Source organism: Thermobia domestica, chromosome 14, assembly GCF_964235325.1.
Source record: "Thermobia domestica chromosome 14, izTheDome1.hap1.1, whole genome shotgun sequence".
Lineage (NCBI taxonomy): Eukaryota > Metazoa > Arthropoda > Insecta > Zygentoma > Lepismatidae > Thermobia > Thermobia domestica.
Genome location: NC_137467.1, coordinates 9,476,919 through 9,497,146, shown reverse-complemented (window position 1 = coordinate 9,497,146; position 20,228 = coordinate 9,476,919). Strand labels below are relative to the sequence as shown.

General features: G+C 37.9%; 2 protein-coding genes across 2 annotated transcripts in view; one reads left to right on the top strand and one right to left on the bottom strand.

The window, feature by feature from the left end:
* LOC145669508 (uncharacterized) overlaps window positions 1-17,874 on the bottom strand; it is a 39,796-nt gene extending 21,922 nt beyond the window's left edge. The window contains exons 1-2 of the mRNA XM_081737692.1: window positions 17,674-17,874; window positions 6,444-6,513 (exon numbers count right to left, since the gene is read on the bottom strand). Coding sequence (XP_081593818.1) covers window positions 6,444-6,459 — 16 coding nt within the window. The 5' untranslated portion in view covers window positions 6,460-6,513; window positions 17,674-17,874. The remainder of the gene's footprint in view (window positions 1-6,443; window positions 6,514-17,673) is intronic.
* Window positions 17,875-18,107: 233 nt separating this feature from the next.
* Window positions 18,108-20,228, top strand: part of LOC145669507 (uncharacterized) — a 167,870-nt gene continuing 165,749 nt past the window's right edge. The window contains exon 1 of the mRNA XM_081737690.1: window positions 18,108-18,203. The gene's annotated coding sequence lies outside the window, so the exon portion shown is untranslated. The remainder of the gene's footprint in view (window positions 18,204-20,228) is intronic.

Sequence of the window (20,228 nt, the reverse complement as noted above, 5' to 3'; positions counted from 1 at the left end):
CCAATATCCATGTTTCAGAATCCTAAGGTACTTACGCAACAATTTTTATAGAGAGTTTGGCCATAGACACATAATTTGAAGTACTAACCAACTATCTGTATAAAACTTGTTACGGAAGTACTTCAGGACTGTGAAACTTGGATATTTGGTTATCTCATATACTAGTTCCTAAGTGAGGTCGTGACCTGACTGCGGTATGTCCCCATAGTTTTGGAGCTATTGACCTTTAAAGTTCATTTTTTCATGTTTTCGGGAGTATATAACTTCGAAGGGAAGTATTTGTGCACCCAGGTTGGTATATACTTTTTGTCCTATCTTGATGTCAGGAATCACTTCCCAAACTTTTATATATATATATATATATATATAGCTCCAGTATTCTTAATCTTTTCGATCTATTTCTCTGTGGTATGTCTATTAAAATTTACCAACTGCGATAGCGAAAAGAAAGCATTAAACAACAAAATGGATGTTTAAATTTTATACATATTAACTGAGTTCCTACTCATCCGAATTATTAACGCGCGCGACTTCAGCATTCCGGATCCCTTACTAACCGTGGGACTAATAAAATTATCCGCTGTTGACTCAGAATCATGAGGAATTGAAGAGTTATTGTATCTGGATTAAGAAGTATCAAACTTCGGTATAAAAGAAAGAAGAAAGAAAGAAAGAAAAAAGCTAGAAATACTGGAATCTGGGAGGCGATAGAATGACCATGTATCACCCACTGAACGGGCGCCATCTGATAGGCAATAGAACTGTATGAACTGTAGCGAAAGGAAGTTTAGTATTCTCCTCTATCTGTTAACAAATTTCACCTGTTTCTCAATACCATGTAACTAAAGAAAACTGAATAGAAAATGACTTCTATATAATGCTTTGCTACATATTACGGGCAGGACATGAAATGTCAGGTCTATATATACACCTAGTCTTACCATAAATACTGTCCCAACTTTTGACAGTGTCTATACTTCCGCCTGTACAAGAGCGTTATCTGAAGCGAGAGTCATTGCTAGATGAGCTAAAGAAGTGTAAAGGTGTCAGTTGTAAGCAGGGTTTGCCCAAGTGGGCCCAGCCCGAAAAAACCCACACCCACCTGCGTTTTTGAGCTTTTTGTTAATATATTATTGATACAACCAAGGTGATCATATTGAAAGTGATTTTTATCAGATTTTAGACTTTCCTTGGGCGAATTGAATGCTTTCACGTTAAGGTATACAACAACATTCAACACAAGACCTTTATAAAGTTCTGAATGCACTGAATGAATAAAAAGAAACCTTACCTTAGCTTGAGATAATTAAGTAACAAATTAATGTATGGATTATGCTTATAGCCTATTTGAAGGGAAAAAAAATGCAATTTTATACAGGGTGTCCGAGAAGTCCTTACCTGATTACAGAAATTGATAACTCAGGCTAGAAATAAGATAGAAATATGAAACTGGTGTTTAATTGTTTACAAACTATAAAAGTTTTGGTCACATCAGTACACTTCCACATGAGCACCCTTGGTAGCACGTAGCACATCTAGGCGATATTCAATTTCCATCCACACATTAGCCAACATCACTGGAAGGATCGATGCAACAACTGTGGTTATTCGTTGCTGCAGGGTTTCAAGATCTGGTACACGTAGCGATTCACTACTCCACTGACAAAGAATGTCACTTCGTCGGAAAAGGCAATTCGTCTGAGATAACCATTATCGTCCTCAATACGTGATAGCATTTCGACCGCAAAGTCATATCGACGTGTACCGTCGTCGGGCAACAAGGCCTGAACGAGTTGCACTTTGTAAGCACGAAACAATAAACGTTTGTGTAAAATGTCATGGATAGAGCTTTTTGGCATCTGTAATTCATGTGAGGCCCTGCGCACCGATTTCTTAGGACTTCTCAGAAAAGACTGCCGCACAGCCTCCACCGTGTCTGCTGAGGTTCTTGGTCGACCAGATCTCGGAAGGTCAGCAACCGACCCTGTGTTCTTGAACTTCTCATACCAGGCTTTAATGCTCTTGACATCAGGTGGAGTCCTCCCAAATGTTGTCTGGAACTGTCTCTGCACCGTGGTTGGTGATCGTGTCTCATGGTACCACAGGACACACTGTGCCTTCTCCTGGTTGGTTGGCATGGCTTCTTGGGCTTCTTACTTACGTACTACAAACCTTAAAAAAAAAAAAAAAAAAAAAAAAAAAAAAAAAAAAATCCGAGACTTGGTAAAACAGAACAAACCTAACACAGACAAAAACTTTTATAGTTTGTAAACAATTCAACACCAGTTTCATATTTCTATCTTATTTCTAGCCTGAGTTATCAATTTCTGTAATCAGGGAAGGACTTCTCGGACACCCTGTACTTTAGAAAATGCTTTCCGTGAATAGTGTGCTCACCAACTCGGCGACGCCGAGGGACGTTGTCCCTCATACGTTTGACGCGTTTAAAGGCATAGATGCCGATGCTACCAGTAAACATGTAGTGTATTAGTAAAACTATTAGTATTATTTTGGGATACAAAATCTTATTTTTTAAATAGTTGAAATAGGAAAAGAAATGATAGAATTGTGGGTTCAAGAGATGCGAGGCCGTAGGCCGAGCGAAGAAAGCGTGTGGGGGGCGATGCCCCCGGGTGGACAGATTCAGGAAATATGAAGAGCAAGTTCACGAAACTCACTGTTGATGCAAAGGGCAATAGATAAGAAATGTGAGGCCGTAGGCCGACCAAACTCGGGGATCTAGGGACAGAGCCCCCAGCTAGCCAAAAGCTAGTTTATTTTGTAAAATATGAATTATATCTTTCTTAATGGTCTTAAATTAATTTTCTGGAAAGATCTCTCTTGAAACAAGTGCTCGGGAAATTCCCGTAATTGAACGCACAAGGTATCGAAAGTGAACTTCAACAATAAAAAACATTTATTTTACGCTGTTAAATTAATATATTTGGTATTCATATTTGGCAAACGTCACTAAGGCTTCTGGGATGATTCAATCTGCATTTGTTCGTTCGTCTGCTTGTACCACACATACTACAGGGAATCACTTCCGGTCTTTTAAGTGTAAATTTTCAGAGTACAAGCACGAGACACACTAAATTTCCTGTATAGATTTTGGCGGCATACCAACGTAAAATTTCAAAATAGTGACAATTTATTTTTTTTCAAAATAGCGGGTATGCACGCTACAAAGCGCAATTTTCGGTCTTTTAAGTCGAAATTTTTAGAGTAGAAGCACGAGATACTCTAAATTAGCTGTATATATTTTGGCGATGATCCAACGTAAAATTTCAAAATGGCGGCCATTTTTTCAAAACAGCAGTGATTAGAAAATTGTTGCAAGTTGTGACAATGATAATTTTGAAATATAAATCACATTTTAACACCTTTACCCCAAAGACATTGAAATATTTTGATAAAACCCAATTAAACCCAATAAAACCCGAAAAAACCCATATGGGCCCAGGTGGGTTGGGCTTTTTCAGAAAAACCCGGGTTTTTTCAAACCCTGGTTGTAAGTGTTCAAGATGGAATGGGCCGAGTATGATAATCGTGTGGTCGTGATAGCATTGCACAAGGTAGGCAAATCACCAGGAGAGATTTTCAAAACCCTCCAAAAGCTGCTAATTAGTAAAAAATTCGTTTACCACAGTATCCAGCGCTTTGCTGAGACTGGAACTGTGAAAAATCGCCCGCAGCAAGGAAGACTACGAACACCGAAACTTGCGAAAGCAGTGGCGGTGCCTGTCCGACGAAATCCAATTGGGGAACTGTCAGTTATGGCTCATAAGCTAAGGATAAGAAAATGTCGGTATCGCACGTTAAGCAGTGACCTGGGACTCCATGCTTACAAACGACGCAAAGGACATCACCTGACAAATGAACTGAAGTACCAAAGGCTCCTAAAAACAAAGCGCTTACTTAAGCGTTATGCAGTAAATTGGTAACGTCGAATCCTTTTCACTGATGAAAAGATTTTCAGTGGTGAGGAGAATTTCAATGCCCAAAATGACAGGATCTACGCCACATCCTCTACAGAAGCTGATGAAAAGGTTCCAAGAATCCAGGGGGAGGACCGGCATCCTGCCTCAGTCATAGTAAGGTGGGGTATGAGCCACGAGGGTACAACGGAGCTCCATTTCTGTGAAAAGGGGTCACGACATCAGCCAAAATATACCAGCAGACAGTGCTTTAGAGACTAGCAAAGAATTTCACCGACATCCTTTCCATAGAAAGTACTGGAGTTTCAGCAAGACTCAGCCCCAGCACACAAGGCAAGAACAACCCAGCAGTGGCTGAAGGTGAATGTTCCGAACTTTATTTCCACTTCAGATTGGCCTTCTTCAAGTCCGGATCTACACCCTTTGGACTACAAATTGTGGCCCAACCTTCAGGAGATGGCTTGCAAGAAGAGACTTCCCAAGATAGAAATTTTAAAGCAGTCTCTTCGGAAGGCAGTAGCAGATTTTCCAGTTGGTGAGTTGCGTAATGGAATTGATGAATGGCCACAAAGACTTAAGAACTGTGTGCATGCTAATGATGGCCATTTTGAATAATTACTTGTGATTTTGGTTCATAATGCATCTGTGTAACTCATGTTATTAGGATATTAAAATATCTCTAACCATTTTGTGTCAGTGTACTTAAAACTTTGGAACAGTATTTATGGTGAAACTAGATATATATGTATTCTTGTTTGCGTGAGCTCTTTCTTTATAAGTTTCTAGCTACGTCTGACATTTAGCTACACTGAAGACAATCACATAATTACAATTCCTTAAAATAATAATAATAATAATAATAATAATAATAATAATAATAATAATAATAATAATAATAATAATAATAATAATAATAATAATTATTATTATTATTATTATTCCCAATAGAAATCAATGAACTAAAAAACAAAGATGCTTAGGAACTCCACATCGTTAACTCCGTGTTAAAATATTACCTAGTTATATCATAAATACTGTCACAAAGTTTGGAGTGGCGCTGTAGGCATCCGGAGTGGCACAAAGGAGAAGAGTGGAAGATGCATGCAGTGTGTGTTTGACTGTTCATGACATACGTTGATATTGTACTGAGTTCTGATGGAATGGGGCGATTACGAAAATTATGTAGCAGTAATTGCACTACACAAGGTCGGTAAGACAGCAGATGAGATTTTCAACCTCCTGAAACCCTTACAAATCAGCAAGAGATTCGTGTATCGCGCCATACAGCGATACACCGAGACTAGAACGGCAGCTGACCGCGCAAGGAGTGGCAGACCACGGACGGCACGAATCCCGCAGGTCCAGAAACCAGTCGCAGCAAGAATTCGAAGAAATCCTGTTCGAACACAAAGTGTGATGGCTGCTGAGATGAACATCAGCAGAAATTCCATGTCTCGTGTGCTCAGGAGCGACTTACATCTACGGGCGTATAAGAGGCGGACTGGTCACTTTCTGACCCAAACATTAATGCCGCAGAGGGTCCTTAAATCAAAGAGACTGTTGCGACGTTACGCCAACAATCTGCACAGAAAAATTCTGTTCACTTACGAAAAGGTGTTTACAATTGAGCAGGCCTACAACGCCCAAAATGACCGTGTGTATGCCACGTCATTTACTGCAGATGCTGAGGCAGCTCCAAGAGTTCAGAGGGCACATCATCCTGCCTCAGTGATGGTTTGGTGGGGAGTGAGCTACTCAGGCACAACTCAGCTGCATTTTTTGCGAACAAGGTGTTAAAACATCCGCCAAGGTGTACCAGGACACACTGCTAACACCTATAGTGAAACAACTGTCTGCTACCATGTTCCCTGGAGAAAGGTGGACCTTCCAGCAGGATCTCGCTCTAGGTCACGAAGCGAAAACCCAGGACTGGCTGGCACGGAACGTCCCCGACTTCATTTCTACCACTGATTTGCCTTCTAGCAGCCCGGATCTTAACCCATTGGACTACGAACTTTGGGTAGTCCTTCAGGCAAAGGTCTGCCATAAACGGCATCCATCTGTCGACAGTCTGAAACAATCCTTGACCCGAGCAGTGAACAATTTTCCCATGGACGTGGTACGTAATGCCATTGACCAGTGGCCGGACAGACTTCGTGCCTGCATCAAGATCAAGGGGGGACATTTCGAAAAATAATTCTTGCGTCAGGTGTACAACATATCAATGTAAAACATGACCAAATAAATTGCCTTTGTGTTAATATTCTCTGTGTTATTCACATTCAAACTTGTGACAGTATTTATGATATAATTAGGTAATTATATTTTCCACGAAGAGAACCAATATGACTTCTTATAAGCTCCACTTCTGTCATAACGGTCAGCATTCGTCGATTAGTATGCTATACAAACTATAATTTTGACTTCCGTTTCAGTTATTTTTATGAAAAATAATACCGCATAAATTTTACATGGAAGAAACATTTAATGCAAGACTAAAATTACCTGATACTGATTGCATTACAGGTGACCTATTGATGGGAACTTCTACTACAGGTAACAGCTTTCATGGTTACTGAAAAGTATACAAAACTACATTAGACGAAATATCGTTCATTTCTCACTAATAGGAACATACAAGGATATATTATTCAAAAGCAAGCAAATATAACAACTAAAATATACAAATACTGAGTTCACCACACTGCTTTATCTTTCCTATATATTACAAATACTAGTTTATTTCTGCGCAAATTAATAAAATAAAACATACATATTTTGGCTTCAAATTAAAATGAATCAAATTACTTGCTAATGTTCGCAAGCTGTATAAGTGGTAGTGTTATTTGAAAAGGAACTGGTTTCTTGTTCAGGGAGCTAGTGTTCATACAGCGAAGAACACTTGAAAAACAGCATAGAAGAAAATATGTTGTACGTTTATTTACTATATATATATATTAATCGCGCGTTTTTAAAAATGGCGCTCACGAACTACAGAGCACTATTGTATTCTACAAGACAAAACACATCGAAAAATACATATAATTGTATACCTTTCGGGGCTTCGTCTGCAGATGCGAGCTGCATTATGTGGCAACGTCGCAGATAAAGAACCATAAAGTAGATATATATCAATCCATCAAATAGATACACCTATTCTTTCGAACTGTTAATCAATATCGATAGATTGACAGTGGCGCCATCTTTTGTCGTAATAATCAATGTATCTGCTTGATGGATTCGTAGAGAAATGCGAATGGTTACAAGTTAATCTACCACATTTTGCGACATAATGAAGTTTTTTCATTCTTCATAGCGGTTGAAGAAAGCCTCCGAGGATATACAGTTATATAGCATTTTCGTTTTATTTTGACTTGAATAGCGTTCTGTTGTCTCCGTGGGTGACATTTTTAGAATACCCGTTACACACACACACACACACACACACACACACACACACACACACACACACACACACACACACACACACACACACACACACACACACACACACACACACACACACACACACACACACACACACACACACACACACACACACACACACACACACACACACACACACACACACACACACACACACACACACACACACACACATATATATATATATATATATATATATATATATATATATATATATATATATATATATATATATATATATATATATATATTACATATATATATACATTACAGGGTGTTTGAAAACAACACCGACAACGTTTGGGAGGGGATTCCTGACAGCGTGATAAAACGAAAAGTATAGACCAAACTGGGTGAACAAATGCTTCCTTTCGGAGTTAAGGCTGCCGAAAGCATGAAAAAATGAACTTTAAATGTCCATAACTCCAAAACTATGGAACTTAACGTAGTCCGGTCAAGACTTCACTTAGGAACTAATATGTGCGCTATCCAAAAATACATGTTTTAGAATCCTAAGATACTCACGCGACGATTTCTAGAGATGCAGTTTGGCTACGGGCATATGATTTGAAGTACTCACCAACTACCTCTATAAAAATTGTTGCGGAAGTACCGCAGGATTCGAAACATGGATATTTTGATAGGGCACATACTAGTTACTGAATGAAGTTACTGTTTGAAGTGGCTGGTCATCGACACCTTAGAGTAAAAGACAGTAACTTCCTTCACTTATGTTGTGGGTCCAGGTAAATGGCAACGTTGCATATTCATATAACATTGGGCGCATTAAGAGTGTACAGCCCAAATGGCTCGTCCGATTTCAAAAATTCCTTCACCTTAGATTGAGAACATATTTGGAGACGGTTTCCCCTCTTCTACTTTCATGTAACTCTGATAACAGAATTATCCTATATCAAGGGACTTTTGAGACATCCTGTATATGGGTTATATCAGAAGTGCGGGGAACTTCACTTCTGATAGACCACCTCTGTTGTGAGTAAGGATACGAAATAAATGAAAAAGAGAAGAAAATTGTAGGAAATAGGCATTTTTAATCTAAAATGAGGAATTTTTGCAACTGCACCAGTCGTTTGGGCTGCATATTAGTAAGGTGTCCTATGTTAAATGGCAAAGCAACTTCACCAGTTTAACAGGCTGTTCTCTTGGCACACCAAGAATATAGCATTGTTGGAAAACAAGGTCGAGGTGTTCCAGGTTTCCTTACACAACACTGTGGACGTTCCGTGCGTTCGTTTTGCATGCCCTGACGTTGTGTTCGAATAGCCTCTGAACTGGAAAGACTGGTTTTTCATTTACCATAGGCCACCTTACTAGTATGCAGCCCAAACGGTAGTGAGATTGGAAAAATTCCATCTTTTGAGACTGAAAATCCTATTTCCAACGGTTTTCTCTCTTCCTTTTTTTGTTGTACCTTTTGACTTATAACGGAGTTGCCCTATGCTCCCGGACTTTTGATATATCCTTGTACATATACGCATGTAGTTAGAATAAATGAACATGTCTCTGCATCGCAACATGTCGCCCATCTTGACACTTGTCAGCTTTTTATTTGTTCTTTAATTTTTCTTTGTTCGCTTTATAGTTGCCCGAATTCATGAGGTCGGGCGCTCACATGCTAATAACTCACGCTTACAATCAGACCCAACTTCACGGTGCGTGAAATTAAATAAACGCGAGTTCTAAATTCATGATGTGAGTGTGTGTGGGATCGAGTGAACGAAGTGCCAGATTGACGATAACGAGTGTGTGTGTGTGATGTTAGGTCAAAGTGGGCATCTCTGTTCCCTATTTCATCCCTTCCCTATCTCATGAAGCGTTACAGAGTAAGAGCTCATAGTGTAACTATACATAAAAATGCTCATACCTTGAAACATGTAGAAAGCATAAAAAATAGTTGCCACTGACATTGATTTCTATGATTTTCCATACTGAAATTGTGATATTAATTTCCCTGACTATCCATGATTAAGTAAGTAAATTTTAATGAAATCCATGAATAACAAAGAAAATTTTACTGAAATTGAGACATTGATTTTCTTGACTTTCCATGAGTAAGGAAGTGAATTTTACTGAAATTGTGATACAGTGAAACCTCTGAATAACGGACACCAATGGGACGTGAATATTTGTCCGTTACTGAGAGGTGTCCGTTACAGAGAGGTTACAGAAATTTAATTTCTCACAACGGTAATTGTATGCAGTAATATACAGTAAAAATATAGTATGTATGAGAGTAAATACGTAAAATTCAATGTGAAAATACTCTATTTAGTACGTATTTGAATTACTCGGAGGGATGAAGGAGAAATTCATTTCTGTTTAATAATATTATTGCTGAGGGATGTGTTAATATATTCGTATACTGCAACCGGCTAAACTCTTTAGTTTACCGAAAAAGGCATGCTTTTTTCTCAACTCATTAGGAAATGTCCTCTGAGAATCTCAGTACGGTTTCGGAAGAAACATGTGCGTGGGGGGAAGGGGCTAAATTTGTTAGGGAAGGGAAGATCTTTCGCATAGAATTCTTGGGTTAAGTTTAGAGTTACCCCTCCGCTTTTTATAAAAATCAGGAAAATTTACAAGAGAAATGAGGTAAGAAAGGATAATTTGAAGTTTTTATTTGATGTTTAGGAATGTAAGTTCGGCAGGATAGTTATGTTTAATGCGAGAAAAGATATGTGGAAGTTAGTACTATTTGCCGGATGCGGAAGCATTCGCGGAAGGTTTCAGCACATGGTGCTTGTAAAATATGGCGAACAGGTGTAACGGATGAATAATGAAGAAAACCTTTTAAATTTTTGTGAAGCCCACGGACTACTGAAGTCAAGTGAAATGTAAAAATTTTTAATACTTTGAGCACTGTTTTTTGTATGTTGCAAAGTCCAAGGGCACCTTCAGACTGGAGGGGCAACTCTAAACTTAAGCCGAATTCTTGGCCATACGACTGACCCTGCATGAGCGTTATTGCTTATTGAAGGTTATCTAGGATTTCTACCAGAAAGCAGTTTATTGCGGACAGAAAAAAATAATTTCAAGTTCAGCTTGAAGCTATTCTGTTTGATAATTCACCAGGTCTAGACTCATGATAGATGCACTTGTGGGGAAAAGACTTTTCTGTCTACTGTAATATATTGCAGAGCCGAGAATAATTCCTGTGCGTTATGAAGAGGTTATTGAAACGTTTGGGGGGAAAAGGACTGTCCGTATCTGAGAGTGTCCGTAAAAGGGAGGCTTTTGTTCCGTAAGAGAACATATATTTTTGCCGAGACAAAAAAATCTGTCCGTATTATAGAGGTGTCCGTTAAGGGAGGTTTCACTGTATTAATTTCCCTGACTATTCATGATTAAGTAAGTAAATTTTAATGAAACCCATATGAGCTTCCTGGCGCATTACAGACCTTCAAATATTACAAACCATGAACACAAACATTAGATACTTTGAAATGGCAGAAAGGTTTTAAAGTAAAAATATAGTGCAAGACCGATTATTTCTATTTTTCGCCTGGAGTCGCTCTTTCGTCGTTCACCCTTTTTGCATTCGCCCTTCTGTCATGCTACCATTGCGAGAAGATGTATAAGAATATAAATAAATAAATACGATTGTTATATCTAAAAAAACATTTCGAAGGGAGACCCCCACCCACTCACATAAATGATTGTTAAAGTCATCCTTATTGGTCAGTCAAGCTAAAAGAAAAAAGAAAAACTGAACTTCCCTGCTATAGAAGCGTCGCCAAAATAATCTGGTCAATATTTGAATCATCAATTTCAGATGCAAAATCAAGAGCAAACTCATCAAGCATATTCCATATTTCTTCTAAGGATAAATCTCCCAGTTTGAGTCAAAAATGCATATAAAGACGCGAGAGTAATTGCTGCTAGCGAAGGAAGAATGCTACTAAACACGCGGGAAACGTATGCCAATTGTTATCACTCTAATACCCTCTGCACCGGATGTACTGCTACCTGGATTTTTTTTACAAGTACTAAAATGATCACAAAGTATATGACAAGTCGAAAGTCGTCTACGGATAGCCATCCAATGTTCAAATTAACGGAAATTTCAGCACGTCGGGAAGACATGATACGTCCACTGCGGAGAAGAGAAACACCATAGCTATGTGACGTGCTGAGACTCGAATGTGTTAAATATACGGTTTATGTAAGTTCCTAGGATTCAATGACTGCCGGGCATCAGTGTTACCCCTTCTGAAGTAATACTTTTTCTCTCACATTCCTTTCGAAGAGCAACACTCTCGTATCCCTCTTAGCTACTCCTTTCCAGGGATATACGATAAGGGGTAATTAAATAATGACCTCTACTCTTCCAGAGGTAAAACAATACATATATGCAGGGGTAAAAGAGTATCTGAAAAGGCTGGGGGACGCATGACGTCACGCTGTCCCCTGTGCCTATCTTTGCCCATTGTAAATTTTTAGGAAGTGGAGGGACGCCATACATATTTTCTGGAAGTGGCGGAACGGCATTCCCCCTCACCTTTACCCTTGCATATATGAAATCAATAGTATAGTATAGCCCTTGTGAACTACCAAGAACATTGTTAACACAGGAATTACCGTGAGGTGTTCTAGAACCCCACCTAAATTATGTTCTTTACACAGAACCATCAAACATACAACTGAAATTTTTAGTAGGCATCTTTAGCATACACTCGAGATAGAATGCAAGAAAATGCTAAATTGTAATCTCACTTGTTTAAAAGATATATCATGATAAACACCTCTGGGGTCCCAAATCACCCCATGGTAGTACACAGGGGATAGTAATACACTACCTATGATATAGGCGAAGAACCTTGGCCCCTCCCCTAAGAAAAACCGGAAATGACCTTCTTGTTCCAAGCTTCGTGTACGTTAAACTTTATATCTGTTTCCTTTTTTCCCCCTCCAAATAAACTTTAGCAAAAGTCTCTCTACTCTGAACTTACGACCAACTTATATGTGATTAAAACACAACGTGTACGTAGCTAAATTTACAGTGCTTTGTATTACAACTAAATTTGGATAAAAGTTTAGACAGAAATGGAAGACGATTAGTGGTAATGGCCTATTTATATATTCATTATATTTCTTATATGGTGCACGAATCAACTGGCTAAATGTAAGGGAAAAAAAAATATCGAATTTAAAAATAAAACTTCTTTTTCTGTGATATATCTTCCCATAAAATTATCCGCAGTTAATGTCATCCTCTTTAAAATGTTCGAATGAAACTATTAATTAGCACAACAGAGGCCTAAATGGCTTATACCAGTGTTTCTTGCAGACTGCAGCTCACTACCGCCTTCTTTCACCCTTCCTGGAACTAATATAAATTTTTAAAAATGCTATTACATGTCATGTCTTGTGCAGGGTACGTCATTTAGCAAAGTGTTCCAGTGTAAACCCCTTGTATATTGTTATCTCCTCCGATTATTAAAAAAAAAAAAAAATCTGGGTTACCCTAGCAAACTTTATTGTTCTATCGTTCATATGAAGTTATTAATAAATCCTGTCAATTGTATACTTATTGTATGGGATACTTAGAATTGACAAATGCTCCTACCCAAGTCAAATCAAACTGCTCCCTTTTCTGCACATCAAGGGAGATTCCTTCTCTTTTTCCCTTCTTGCGAAGTTAATAACGTTCGATTTTCATATGTGATATGATTAAAATAAGCAGTATTCACAATGAATAGCAGCACAACTAGCTTTAATATACAGTGTACACTGCTTTACTGAAACCAGAATAATTTACGAATTCAATATTCAAATTATATGGTATAATAAACTAAGGGAAGAAGATAGGCATCGCTACGAATCGAACCTGGGAAATGCCAGGCAGAGGGCGCTGTAGTTCAGTGGTAAAGTGCTCATTTCTTGTGTGTGAGATCCCTTGCTTCACCTGGAATCCCAAATGATACCCCCTGCTTCTCTTTTTTCCTCCCCTCCCACTTTTTTGGAAAGGTTTAGAAAACAGGTCCGCCTAATGAAATATATTTTATGTATCTTGTTTTGGTTCGTTTTCGTTCTTTATTCTTTTCTTCCAATTTTTGGACTTTTTTAAATCGTTGAAATATATTATTACCGAAATTAAGAAAATTGAACTTCAATCTTTGAACCGTCCACTACCATGTTTGTTTACTTAACCACACTAGTCATATGTAGGTCTATTGTTTCATACATAAAGCAATAATAATGTTTTACTTAATTATAATTTTGGATAAATGAATTTTTTTTAGTTATTTCTTTGATTTTACATTGATAAATTTAATTTTAGTTTGCTTTTGTTTTATTCGAAATTCCATTCCCTTTCGTTTTCGTATTCGGAGTCGATGTTGAATTATTCATTGGCGGTTGACGTTGCATGTGATTGTATTGTCTGAATCTGCCGAAGTATTACAATACATTGTTTTATACGTTGTTTGTTCTGTGTACATTTTATATTTTATTTTAGTGTTCTATTTATTGATTAGTGTGTGATGGGGTTTTACGGGTTTACATTTCTTTTTTTTTTCATCCAGCGTGGTTTCATTAAAACTCATTTGTTCGCAGTGGGTATATTGTTTTGCATTGTCTGATGTTATTGACGTTCCTGGTTACTTTTGTTTTTTGGGGGCAAATTGGGTGAATTACGACAAAATAAATTATTCGAAATTACTAATTAACTAAAATTCCATTTGCATTGAAGGATTTCTTCTAATAACATAATCTGGCAAGAGTACACTTTGTGCACAACAAAAGATTTTAGGTATATTTTAGTTTCTCCCCCAATGTAGCAAATATCCAGTGTTACTGTAGAAAACATAGCTGAGAAAGCGAAGGGGGTTAGAAGCGCCGCAGGGCTCGTTTAGGTATGGTTCCTACGAATGTTCTGCACGAAGTGCACTTTTACCTATATTCTAAAATAATATACGTTTGGACGGTGTGGAAGGGGGGGTGCTCCAGGCCCGTATCCAGGGGGGTCTAGGGGGGACGGGCCCACCCTAAAGTTTTGCTGGCCCCCTCTAAAATTTTCATGATAGGCTTGCAAATGAACTACAATATGGTGATGAACTATAATATTGTTGGATCGGGCCCCCCCCTAAATTTTTGGGCTGGCTACCGGCCTGGGGTGCTCTGCCCCCACTGTTACTTTTATTTAATAGTTTGAAATAGTTTACTTTGTTGCAATTCACCTAACTTGGCCTTTGGGACATGGACCTGGGGGGCAGGGTTTCCAAATAAAATTAGTCAAGATAAAGGGACGGGCTGACCAGTTTTAATAAGTATTACGAGAAGGATTTTGATAAACACGTTCTAGTGGTAAAAAAATGAGCCACACATCAAATAAAAAATGTAATCATTTTAGATTGAAAGAAATAGAAAAGTATGAACTAATACAAAGAGTTATTATAAGAAATATTAGGTAAATCTTATTTTTAAAACATTGGATTTAAGTTACTTAAACTTTCTTTAAAAAATCGTACTTCACGCTTGACTTAACTGTTTATTATTATTATTATTATTATTATTATTATTATTATTATTATTATTATTATTATTATTATTATTATTATTTAGGCTGTAGAAAAACTCATTGCAGCTTAAAGTTGATTGCTACCATAAGTTCAGCTCTCAGCAACTGGGCAGATCACATAATTCTTGTGTCAGTCAATTTCAAATTCATATCGTATGTGAGAAAACAATTTCCACAAATGAATTTGACGGTGGGATGCATAGGAAAAAGGAGACGACCTTAAATAAATTTGGCAACTCAGAGCTTTTCTGAAATAGCATGTCATTTACTGCCACACTCATGTTCCTTTCCGCCACCAAGATATCAATACAGTCTTTTACTAAAGAAAATTCATAAGTCGTCTAACGATACCTTGTCTTCAAGCTTCAACTGTTCAACAACAGCCAATAAGTCGGTAAATTGAAGCTTGTGATTTAGAGCTATTGGTCTTACAACATATAGGGGATTGCCATTTGGTCAAAATACGGTAATTTTGCCGTCCCGTATCGAAGCTTCCCAGGACGCGGGACAAAATCATAAAATAAGGGACTATCATTTAAAATCCGGGACATTTGGGAACCCTGCTGGAGGGAGACCTGCATTCTAGAACCTTGTAAGGTTCGATATTCATATATCTATATATATAAAAGAGAACGTACAAAATCCTTTGTCCGCTCATCACGCTAATACGGCTGAACCAATTTCTTTCATTTTTGGGGGGTTATTAGGATTTGGACCCCAGATGGTTTTTATCATATCACTTTAATTTTTAATTACCAGTGTCATGAGATAATTGACCATTCAAGTGTCCATAACGTACAAATCCTTTGTTATTAGTTCAATCATAGGTAAAAATAAACGTATTTATATGCAACCCGCATGACCGTGTCACTCGGCGGGTTAACATAAATGACAGGCGATATACAGCGGAAAATAGCTTGAATCTTCTGTTTAAAATTTTTTAATTGATTTGCTTATTTTTACAGACACTTTTACAATATGCCAGCACCGGGATGACCGCAGCAAAGCGGGGCGGGTTAACATAAATGACAGGCGATATAATGTTAAGATTTACTGCAATCTTCTATGGTTTTTATCATATCACTTGAAAGCGAAAAAGTAAAAATTATCTAAGTAACAAAGTTTATTGCGTTCCGGGGTGACCGCAGCGAAGCGGGGTGAACGCTGCTAGTATATGATATGATTAAATCAAGTAGTATTCACATTGGATAGCAGAGCAATTCCCTTTAACATACTCTGTACACTGCCTTACTGAAACCAAAAGAATTTGTGAGCTCGGTACTCACGTTATATGGCATAGCAAACGAAGGGGAGACGAAGATAAACGTCGTTACGAAATGAACCTGAGAAATGCCAGTCAGAGGGCGCTGTAGCTCAGTGGTAAAGGCTCATATCTCGTGTGTAGGATCCCTTGGCTTACCTGGAATCCCAAATGACACCTGTCCTCCCATTTTCTTCACTCCACTATATCGTTTCTCATCATCATCGTTTTTACTAGCCTAGGACCATTAGCCTAGGGACATTAAACTAAACACACACGCATAAACAAAAGCCTTGGGAATGCACTCTTGTAACTCACATAGACCAATACCAAAATGTTGGAATTTCCTTTGGACTCCCTATCTTCTGTAATGTACATTTCATTTCGATGACCATGTAAAAGTAATAACTTTTACATATGCCCTTCACAGGATTTGAAAATTTGGTGCCCAGGACCCACACCAGAACGGTAGCTAGCTCAAAAATGTAGGGGGCCGATCCAACCATATTATAGTTCATTTGCAAGCCTACCGTGAAAATTTTAGGAGGGAAGCAAAAAATTTAGGGGGGCCTAGACCCCCGTGGATACGGGCCTGACCCCAGTGGCGTAACTAAAGGTTTGGGGGCCCTCCCGGAGACAGCGTGGAGCGGGGCCTCGTCTCTAAGTCCCACTTCACGAATTGGGCATCCTGATGATTTGAGGCCCCCTCCGCAATGCGGGGTCTGCGGGGCCCTTATTTACGCCGCTGCCTGACCCATCCCCCATCTTGTTTCTTGGTTCTGCAATTCAAGTTAATATTCGAATATACGAATTAATAAAGCTTTGCACTAACTAATCTACGTATATAGGTAAGTTCAAGATATCATATACTGATATACGAAGTATGACTTCGAGAGATCAATGAAATTTTATCTCCTCTGATATCAGTCAACAGTAAGGATTAATGAAATAGGAGTTGGAACAATATGGACTGAATTGGGATTCCCCGGCTCTCGATAATATACACCACTACTATAGGTTTTATGACTAAACATCATTTAAATTAACTTTTCAGATCTTGAAAGGTAATTCGATACATATTACACAATATATATTTGTTTACATAGATTATTTTTAGTTTATTTATTTAAGACGGTATTTTTTGTTTAAAAAAGTCTCGGGTAGCCTACTGTCGGCTTTATTTCTAGTGAAGTAGGAGTGGTCATATAAAAATTTTACACGTTATTTATTAGTAAACGCAAATTACTTCCTTATTAGGTTATGTCTATTGTATTTCTGATTCACATGATACTTGTCAAAACAATTGAAGTAACATACAATGCAAATACACTGCAAACGTAATACGCGATCCTCCCATTGGGTTATCGGGATCACTAGATATGTTTACAATTTCGTCCGCGTAACAACTATGGCGTTTTTAATTTCAATTAAGAAAAGAACAAAATATTAACAATTACACAACAATATTATGATAAACTTGAACTTACCGAGATAGTATTACTTCCCCTGTTTGTTGTTTTATTAACTTAAATACTTTCCATGATGTCAACAAAGTTCAGCCATCTTTGAGAATAAGTGCTACCAGTCCAGTTGTTTCTTTCTGCTGTGGCGAGTGGCGATCGTGGTGATTGGCGCTGCATGCTCCTCACATTTCGCCTGCTACTAAACGTCCTGATCCCGGAGCAAATTGAACTGTTTCTGTTAATTTTTTTATATTTATATAAATTAAATATTGTATCACTTTGATTTATATAGGATACTTTGGGAGAATATGTACAGGTTTTGATAATAAAATAAAAACATGGAATCAATCTTTGTTTTCATAATACAACTTAAAAGAATTAAGGGATAATATATAGGAAGCAAATAGCATTGAATAAGGTCGTAACAATTTATGCCTGATACGCATGCGCTGAGAACTGAGAAGTTCCGCCATTTTGCATATGAAGTTGTAATGCAAGAGAGAAGTTGCATGGCTTTTGATAACATGAAGTTGATTAATATTTGGGGATAATATGTGAGTACAAAAATATTTCTTACTTCTAAAGCCTTATGTTGCCATTCATTACACTCCCTGGTTTCTACAAGGCCTGTTATACATTCTTTGATTAGTTAAAATGGAAAATAAGCATGCCTATTTTTTAAGGCTTAGGAAAAGAAACTCTTATTTATAATACCATAAAACTATCTGTACTTAACGTAAAGTCTAGTAGAAGTTATACTTTATCGTTTCAACATTCGTAAATCAGTAATAATTGTGGAGTTCGCCCAAAGAGAGAAATAATTTGTGCTGATTTCGCAAGATCTCAACATGAACCACTTTCTCACTTTACATAAGAGATTTTAAAATCTACATTGTGCATCATGTTTTGTCCAAGTTAAATAGGGAATTAAGCACATGAAAATGTGGTCTAGTATTGCATTTAGCTTTAATATTGTCGTTTAACTGTTTATTTTGTCTTCACGTGGTGATACGTTCTCTAGTATTGTTGCCATATTGGACATTGTTGACCATTATTATGATCAACCTAAGGGAGAATTGTTGAAGTCTACCAATGACTATGAGGATATATGCATATTTCCACACATTATAGTTCTCAGTGTAGAAAACGTTTTTCTGACGACGAAAGCGTTGCGTAACGACATGTATACCAATGTTATCAGCTGTAAAAAAAGCTAAAGGAAAATTTCGAAACTGCAATTACTTGAAGACAGAACATAAAATTAATTTAATGGTTTATTGGTTTTGGATGCAGCCTGTGGATGATCTAGATTTCATATAGTGTTCAATTTGGATTATACTTAACCTTGGCAAGTATAAATAAGAGAAGACTGCTCAAGGTCATCGTATAAGGAAATCAAAAATACGATTAACCACAATATTCATGGGACGGTTTTATGCAGTCATTTCCGAGTTAGCAAGAAATATTGTTTGTGGTGGCAAATAACGTATTATACACATTGTAGTACCGTAGGTTTTGCGGGAAATACAAAAGCTTTAACTCCATTTAAAGTAATAGCACTTTTTTTTTGGAGCTTATTTGTTTTACTGATTTTTGCTGTGTTCTCGGGAAGTGAATGTTGGGATGGAGCAAACAAGAAATGTGTCTTGGAAAGTTGCTGTTCCAGCATTCGCCTCGTGCACAAAGAAACAGCAAGGAAGTAGGTCAGCCAGAACTCATTTTATTTGCAGTGGCGGCCCTTGAGGAAAGTCCAGTCAAGTGGAAAAGGCTACCTAGATAGTAATTACGGTGTACAGATTTTGAATCTTTCTTCACGTAGCTTGTAGCGATATTTTAACTTTTGATACTGTGACTTTTCTCAAAAGCCGCCAGTGCTTAAGTCCAGTGTTAAACTGCCTCTAAATAGGCCTAAATGTTATACGGGTGGGATAATCACTCCAGATGTCTCTGTTTCGAACATTGCATTAACGATATACTACACAAATTTGTAAGCAAATCTTAAACTATTTTGAAGATTGAAATCACCTACGTAGGCCTATATAAAACAAGCAAAAAAAAAAAAAAAAAAAAAAGAGCATCTCCACTTTGCAAGGTACCATTTCAATATTCACATGGCAATAACGTCATCGTTGTGGACAAACACCGTGTGCATTTTTTTCTCATTTCGTTCTTCCTATCGTCTTTATTACTCCATTTCATTCATTATCACTACCGTGACCCGTAGCTTTGATGCACAATCGGGACGTTAAGCTAAAAGAAAAGAAAACCTCTGAGACTTGAATTCGTTTAACTTAGCGCAAACACATATTGGAGGCACGGTGGCTCAGTGGTAGAGCGCTTACCTCTGGTGTGTGAAGTCCCTGGTTTGATTCCCGGAGAAGGAGGTTTCTGGTGGACAACATTGTGTCCGTGTGTGGCTCAGTGGTAGAGTGTTCACCTCTGGTGCATGGGGTCGCGGGTTGAAACCCTGCTCCTACCAAGTGAACTTTGTGCTGGACAAACACTGTACGCATGGGTTTTCTCGTGGTTCTCCCGTTTCCTCCCACTTCCTTCATTCCATCGTTTCATTCATTACTCAC